Source organism: Carya illinoinensis, chromosome 14 (genome assembly GCF_018687715.1).
Source record: "Carya illinoinensis cultivar Pawnee chromosome 14, C.illinoinensisPawnee_v1, whole genome shotgun sequence".
NCBI lineage: Eukaryota > Viridiplantae > Streptophyta > Magnoliopsida > Fagales > Juglandaceae > Carya > Carya illinoinensis.
In genome coordinates, this window is record NC_056765.1 from 2,947,659 (window position 1) to 2,956,152 (window position 8,494).

At 34.6% G+C, this 8,494-nt stretch overlaps 1 protein-coding gene across 2 annotated transcripts; it reads left to right on the plus strand.

The window, feature by feature from the left end:
• The first annotated feature begins 1,033 nt into the window (after positions 1–1,033).
• LOC122294598 (autophagy-related protein 3-like) lies at positions 1,034–8,448 on the plus strand. Of its 2 annotated transcripts, none has more exons than XM_043103487.1 (10): positions 1,034–1,398; positions 1,526–1,596; positions 1,686–1,802; positions 1,875–2,038; positions 4,277–4,362; positions 4,783–4,834; positions 6,000–6,065; positions 6,551–6,678; positions 7,336–7,453; positions 8,214–8,448. In XM_043103487.1, the coding sequence occupies exons 1-9, from the start codon at positions 1,238–1,240 to the stop codon at positions 7,430–7,432; spliced, it is 942 nt and encodes a 313-aa protein (XP_042959421.1). In that variant the 5' UTR covers positions 1,034–1,237; the 3' UTR covers positions 7,433–7,453; positions 8,214–8,448. The 2 variants fall into 2 exon arrangements, with proteins under 2 accessions (XP_042959421.1, XP_042959420.1); XM_043103486.1 differs by having other exon boundaries at positions 1,035–1,398; positions 7,336–7,439.
• Positions 8,449–8,494: the final 46 nt, after the last annotated feature.

Below are 8,494 nucleotides of genomic sequence, written 5' to 3' on the forward strand. Positions count from 1 at the left end.
TTAATTTCTTTTTATATGGGTCGTGTATTTATTTAGTTTATTTAAAGTGATTAATCGACACTTACACACTGAAAATTGTAAGTATTATTTTTATTTTATATATATATATATATGGCTGAAATATAGGTGAAAATGTCCCCCTTTTTTTAAAAGTGAAAGCCGAAGGATAAATTTTATTGGTTTTTGCAACTTAAGAATTACAAAATAAAAATAAAAAAAATAAAAAAAAAAAGAAGAAAAGAATAACCTAGTGAACAATATCTATATACCCCAATGTTTTATATACCAAACCAACATTGGTTTGTATTTATTAAAAAAATAACAAATAAATAAATTCCTTCTTTCTCATCAACTTAAATTTTTGAGACATTCAATAAGTCGATTGTGTACGATTATATTCAAGCCAAACAGAGTCTAATTTGTGTTAGTTTGATTTTAGAAAACAGTATATGTATTTTAAATGCTTTGTTTAATAAAACCCTTCTGCTATAGATAAGGATACCATCACGAGGTTAGATTATTCAAAGTGTTAAATTGTATTCATCTTACATTATTTCCTAAGTACATGAGGAGGTGCCAAGAGTGAATTGGGAGGATCATGGCTTAAACTTGTAACATGGGACCATGGGTTATTTGACATAAATCAACTCAAAGCATAACAAAATGGTCTTGACAAGTTATGAAATAAAATAGTAATACTACATATAGTCGTAGAATGTGTAAGGACCGTACAGTATTTTTGAAAAATAGTGAGATATATTATTAAAAAATTACTTTATTTTCATGTGAATTTCATTTTTTTTATTTTTTAAAATTAATTATACAATACTTATATAGTTATAACTGTAACTATTATTTCTCAATATAAAATATACTTGCAATACGATAATAAAATGGAGATTCGATTGAATGGGCCGGGTCCAGAGCGGGGCCTCCTTTTGTCAAACCCAGCCCAATCCATATTAAAAATCAAGTGTATATAAAGAAAGACGAGCCCACAGGCCACATAAATGTACGGCCCCATCGGATCGGATAGTCTCTCTCTCTCTGTTTCCTTTTTGTTTTTAATTGGTCTTGCCTCTTGCGTACGAAGGGAATTTCTCAATTCTCAGAACTCCGAAAGGCTCCGAGTCCTTGTTCGTCCCGACGAGTCGCTAGGGTTTCCAATTCCGATTCCCTTGCCTTCTCTCTCTTTCAAATTCCTAGGGTTTTATTTGTGTGTGTGTGAGAGAGAGAGATGGCTCTGACGCAGAGGCTTCACGAAGCCTTCAAGGGGACCGTGGAGAGGATCACGGCCGCCCGCACAGTATCCGCATTCAAAGAGAAAGGCGTTCTCAGCGTCTCCGAGTTCATCATCGCTGGCGATAATCTCGTCTCTAAATGCCCCACTTGGTCATGGTATCTATTTCACTCTCTCTCCTATTCCTTATATTATCTGAAAAATTAGTGTAGAAATTTACAAGACATACAAATTATGTTGAACTTAATTGTATTGGATTGCTTTCGGTGGATGTTATCGCATCAGGGAATCAGGAGAGCCAAGCAAGAGGAAGTCGTACCTACCTTCTGAAAAGCAGTTCTTAATTACTCGAAATGGTAATTTTTTCACTTTTATCTTTTTTTACCTGATTAATTCTTTTGAGAAATAAGGTTATAATGATGATAATTTGGTCATTCTTGTTCAGTCCCTTGTTTACGAAGGGCTGCATCTGTTGAAGAGGAATACGAAGCGGCAGGTGGGGAGGTTCTTCTTGATAATGAAGACAACGATGGCTGGTTGGCTACTCATGGGAAGCCCAAGGGTACAATACCTCTTGTAGTGTAATAAAAATCAAAGTCAAATATACACTTACCCATCTTTTACCTTTTTGAAGATAAAAGTGATGAGGTGGAAAACTTGCCTTCTATGGAGACTTTAGAAATTACCAAGCACAGGGCTGTGAAGTCGATCATCTCAGAATTTGGTGATCAGGATGACGAAGATATTCCTGACATGGCCGATTATGAAGAACCCGACAACCTTGTTGAAGTAGATGCTGTAAGTTTTTCTATGTTGTATCCTTCTAAACTAGTAGTGGATGATTTGATGTTTTATTACACGGTTAAGTACCGATTCAAGGATTTAAATGTCATGGCTGATCTACTTGTTTTTTCACTATTGCTTTTATTTCCTCTTTTTGGGGGCTGGGGTGTTGGTAATGTTGGGAGCTCAGTAGTTTTACGTTAGTGTTCATATTGCTGTACTTAGCAATATGTGATATCTGGAAAAGCATTTGATGAACAGGATACAATCATGCTATCATAGACTGTTGAGAGTTAGTAATTTGAATGGTTTTTTCCCCTTTATTTTACATAAATGAATGGAATACTAAAGTCAGATATAAACTTATATTGTTTATATGATGCTGCTACATCCTTTCAGTGTTTACGTTGGAGCAGTTTTAAGCTTCATACATTATCTTAAACATTTTCTCATTCTTCCTTAGGGTTGGAAGAAAAAGTTGAGCGGTTTTCGTTGGTTGTCTTCCTATTCAGTGCAAATCTTGGTGTTGGGAGCTCAAGGCTTCATAATAATATTACCATCACTATATCTGGGCCATGCTAATTGTTGGTCCAGTGATTTGATTATGCTAGCATGACTCTGCCTTTTGGTATAACTCTGCCACTTTGAACTGCATCCCATCACTGAGGAAACAAGAAAAGAAATTTTTACATGTATTTTATTATTTAAAACCAATGCATTTTATAAAAAGGAAAAAAGCAGTCTTTGTGTTTTATTTTATTTTATTTTATTTTTTCTTTTGGGTTTCTTTGCCTAATCTCTCTCCTATGCTTTGGCTCTTTTAGAGTTTGCCTACCTTGTTTTTCTAAGTTTTAACCTACTTTGCTTAGGGCTTGTGAATGGACCCCTCCATTAATATTTGCTCTAACTTCAATGACATAAAACACATGGTAGTTATTAGTGCCACAATGGGGAAATTTTTATTTTTAAATATTTTTTAAAATATAAAAGCAACAAAATAGAAATTTAAATTAAAAAAATTTAAATATAATCAAATTATAATTTTTCATTATTTTTAAAAAGGGGGGAAAGGGCTTGCCCCTCCCTCGCGGCTCTGCCTGTCCCCCGCTCCAAATGGGGTGGAGGGATCCTCCTTTTCGCTAGAGAGGTGGTGCAATCACCCTTGCATCATGCAAGGGATAGAATGGAGATCCCCGTTCCCTCGATCAAAAAGAAGGGGTGGGTAGGGTCTATCCCCCTCCTCAAGGGGGAGCTCTTGCACTACCATACAAAGGGTTTTGCCTGTGTTGTTAAAAATGCTCTAATCACAAAGCACAAAGTGCCAGGGCTAGAGCACTGCACTCACCGAAACCGAAGTGCATTTGCAGAACCAGCAAAACACCAAGGTAGAAACGCTTTGTTTAGAAAAACCGAAGCGCTCTGTTTTTTTTTTTTTTAAATTGGCACCGGGTGTCTGGAAACAACATCCCTAATAATCCCGGGGGTGCATAGAAAACCGAAGTGCCTTTATTAAAGCATGCTTTGGTAGTCTTTTGAGAAAAATATAGATTATCAATTTTAACGATTATTGTTTGTGTGGAAATCAGTTTAAATAAAGTTGATGAAAAAGATGATGAGGGTTACAAACTTACAAATCTTTTGATGACAATGATGATGGTCCATTAATGATGAGGATGATTATATACTATAGGATTGCATTGTATTGCTTATCTTAGAATCAGGGTCAATTTTTTGTGCCTTTTGGTCATTGCCTCTTGGGTATATTAGGATTTTACCATGTACTTTATTTTGATTTTGCTTTATCATGGTATTCTATATTTTATAAAGCACAAGAGAACTATGTAAAATGCTATATTTGAGTTTTACTTCATTAGTTGATCACTTGATTGTCATGTTGCATGAAATTATAACAAATTCAGTTAATAGGCTAAGTTATTACTATAATTTTCAAACATTTATAGTGTATTCTGTGAATATATGTTTTTTTGACAAGTTGTATTCTGTGAATATATTGTTATTATTATGAATTATTATTTTAAAAAACATATGCTCATTCTTCACTCAGTGCCTAAACTCTGGGAGGTGTCTGCGCTTAAGTGCGCCTGATGGTTTCATTATAAATAACTCTTTATAAACTTTAAATTGTTATATTTAACTTAAATTTACTCGTATGGGTCATGAATGGATGTCTTTGTTCATTCAGTTTATTTGGTGAGCTGAATTTACATTGTTGTCTTGTACCTATGTCTGCAGGCAACTCTGCCATCAACATATATTGTTGCTCAGGAACCTGATGATGACAATATTTTACGGACTCGAACTTATGATGTCAGCGTCACGTACGATTGATTGTTTTCTTCTTTCCTTCCTTTTTATTTTATTTAAACTTGCGTTGCTTTTCCCTTTTAAAATGGTGGAAACTGCCTTGCTTTTTTGGACATATAGTTCATATTTATTCTTTTCTAATTTTGTGGTGCTTATAGAAAAGAAAAAAAAAATTGCGGTGGCTATACTTTGAGCATCATAGTCAATAAGGTGGTAGAATTCCATGTATAGAAGTTTCTATGTACTTGATTGCACCTTTGCACTTTTTAATTAATTTTGTGTTACTCAAAAAAAGAATCCTGCACATAGAAATCTATTATTTTTGTATAGGTCATAAAAACTAATATAAGTTCTACACCTTTACTTATCAAAAAAAAAAAAGTTCTACACACTCCATGCATTGATATCTTATATCATTTTTGCCTTGTATCCAGGTATGATAAATACTATCAGACACCTCGCGTATGGCTTACTGGGTATGATGAGGTCTGTCTCATTAATTGTGTGTTCTTAGTTGTTACTTATCAAAAAAAAAATTGTGTTCTTACTTGTTTTAAGGTTCCTAGTAGCATTATGATTTGCTATTGGTGGTTGTCATTTGCTTTCGAACTAAGATGGGTTAAACAACAAGCTTGAGCTACATTCGTGGAATTAGGACTCCGTCATGGTGTTGTAGTTCATGTGCTAATACATTGAACTGAGCTAAGCCAAGTGCATGGGTTCATGGTGGCATCGGATTAAACCAACCTTAAATACGTCTATCTCGTTGAGCCCAAACACCTCAAGTTTTGGCTCAACTTTAACTTATTTACATATTTTTTTCCTATGAGTAATGCTAATCACTTTTGTGTACTCTTTGCGCAGTCCACTGATAGTCTGATATTGTTGGCTGCATCAATTTTTTTTTTAATACGCAGCCAATCATATCAGTGGAGTGCACAAAAAAGTACACAAAAATGACTGCACATAGAATTTTTGTATTGAATTTTGGGGTCACTGTATAGATTGATCAGTGTGTTCATGCTGAAGGATAGTGAATATCGGTTGGGAGAAAATAATTGAAGTAGGGTTTCATTTTTGTAAAAAAGTGAAACACAGAACAATGTTGAGGCAAATAGGAGAGTCCCCCGAATTCATTCTTTTTCCTTTCTAATTTTTTCATCGTTTTATTTTTTCCCTGATGTATTTAAGATTCGAATCATGCTGATAAAGTACCTGTGGCAGATGTTATTCATGGAACAAGCTTTTTAAGTTGTTAATGTGTTTTTAAGTCTAGATCTTCTCAAATTCTCAAAGTTTTATCTTGTAAGTTTTGGCTTCCATTTTGAGGCCATTTTCTCGAGTACTTTACACTGGCTGAAACTCTATTTTGGGTATGCATTCGCTAGTTTTATGAGCCTAGATGACAATTTATGAATTTAGTATGCCACTATGACGTTTGTTTTGTTCCTTGAATGTAACTTTTTTGAGCAGGACGTGTATATATTTTATGTTCTGTGTCACAAAGGAAAAAGAAAGTGGTGTATATGGTGCATATTGGCGGAAAGATTAGCTTTCATTCAAACATTTCAAATCCGTTTTTATAGGAAAGTTTTCCGTTCAAATATGCATTCATAGGACTTACAGAAAATCCCCTTTGCAATTGTGTTAGTCAAGGATGCTTTTGGAGCCAGAGCTTGTACTTGAGGATGTTAGTCAAGATCATGCTCGCAAAACAGTAAGTCTTGTCATGAATTAAACTATTTTCCACGTATATGAAGCCACCATCTGCCTGCTATGAGCTGTGCTTAATATATGTCTTGATGCTATGTCTCCTTGATTCTGTACATGGCTTCCTTGTTTAACATTGTTGCTTGATCGGTAATAAGATTTTATAGATCATAAGAATAGGCAAAAGTACACGGGTCACATACAAGAGCAATACTTCCTTGTGTATTATTATGACTTAAGAATATTCCCACTTTGACCGTCTATCATAATAGATATTCGTCTGCTTATACTTTTACCTCGATAGTTCCTTTTTGACTAGATTTGTACTTAATTATTCTTTCTGAATCCTCGACCTATAAATTATTTTAATTGCCCTGGTTTGCATCATAAGTTGTTTGTGATAGTACTGCACAAAAATGAAAGAACAGCTGTGTTCCTCATGCACCGCCCTGTTATGCATTTGTGTTTTAAAGTGAAATGTTGTGGGTACAGGTAACCATTGAGGACCATCCACACATGTCTGGGAAGCATGCGTCGGTGCATCCATGCCGACATGGAGCTGTGATGAAAAAGATCATTGACGTACTAATGTCACGTGGAGTTGAACCAGAAGTTGATAAGTAATTTTAATCTTCACCATCGTTTGCTCGATTTCATATCCCCCCCCCCCCCCCTCCCCAAAAAATAAATAAATAAATAACAACCTCACAGACACACTCTCAAATGTATGCTCGCATGGGTATGCATTTTTTATTGTTAAATATGCATTTGATTTGTTCCCTGTGAAAGAATTTCTAGCACACAACCAACATCTGATACCTGCACTCAACTTGCATTGTGTCGGAGACAATTATTTAATGTACTTTGAAATTTTTATATAATGTCCTTTCCATATTGGTCTTTCACACTTCCCTTCGTGAATGTTTCTTATTTTTTCTAACTATGAAACTGAGATTTTGTTGCCCCTCGCTTCTGAATAAGCAACACATTACTTCAAGCTTGTCAGTCAACATACTTGCCAGTGTCTTGCCATAAATGATCAATACTTGCTCATCTGCAACCTTCTTACCATGGAACTAAGAAAAACCAGTCAAGTACAAAATAGTTGTGACACAGACTTTTAAATAAAAGAACAATAATTGCGACATTGAAACTAGTGCATACACCCAGGTGGATAGATGTACATTTTAGAAATTGCTGCTTCATGTGCTTGTAGCTTTTACATAATTCTGTTAATGATTTTCATTCCCCATGTCACCTCTATTTTAATTCTTCAGGTACCTATTCCTATTCTTGAAATTTGTTGCCTCTGTAATCCCTACTATTGAATATGACTACACCATGGACTTTGATCTTGGCAGCTCCAGCAATTGACCCATAGGTAAAAATCTAAAAGTAAGATGTCTTTTCGTCCCGTGCTGTAGGTCTGTTATGTTTGGATAGATGCTTTGGAGTATATAATCGATTTGCTTAACATAATTTTGCATATTTTTGGTTTTGTTATTTATTACTGTTATACATTTGAACATCATCATTATTATATTTTTCAGCTGTTATGTCATTCTCTAAGCCATTTGTGCAAATTTCCATTTATTGTCCTTTTGTGGGACAGAAGTCTCCTTCACTTGGAATCTGACAAATATCCTGATAAATTGTGCATTTTTGCATTGCAATATTTGTATGTAGTAAATAATTATTATATGTTTTCCGATAGAGAAGTGTGCAAATTGTCCCCCATGGAAACAAAATTGCTTCTTTTTGTTTTTTTGTTTTTTTTTTTAAATTTTCCTGTACTATAGTGTTACCAATGTGAACAGAAAATTGGTCATTTACAAGATTTGATGACAATCTAGTGTAGATGATGAGATTTTATATCATTGAGACTGCTCCTGAAAACCCAAATAAGGAATATACCAACTTAAAACATGGCTTCAAACACAATAAGATGTATACATCTTATAAGGTTAACATTCAGATACTTGATAATAGGGTTAGTGAAGAACTGATTTCAAGTCACCTTGTATTTGAACATTCCATAGTACCATTGATTGATTGCCTTTGACAAAAATGCTTGCTGCATGTGGGAACTGTTCATGTTAGGGTCCCACTTTTATTGCGTCTTGCTTGACTCTGTCCCTGTTTGGACATATTGCAGATAATCGCTTATGGTGCTTTACGACCTCAGTATATGTTCCCCCGCTTAACCAGGCCTGTACATATGGTTCAATTTATTTTTAAATGAATTTCTCTTTCAGATGTTGAATGTGTTATTGGGAGGCAGCCGTTCAAAAGACAGATTATTTGCATATATATATATATATATATATATCGTGCTCATTATAATTTCCCGAAATATAGGAAGAAAATATGGACCTGTGTTCTTTCTTTTATCTTTCGATCCGCATGTCCCGAATTTGTTGTTTGATTGATTAGAAA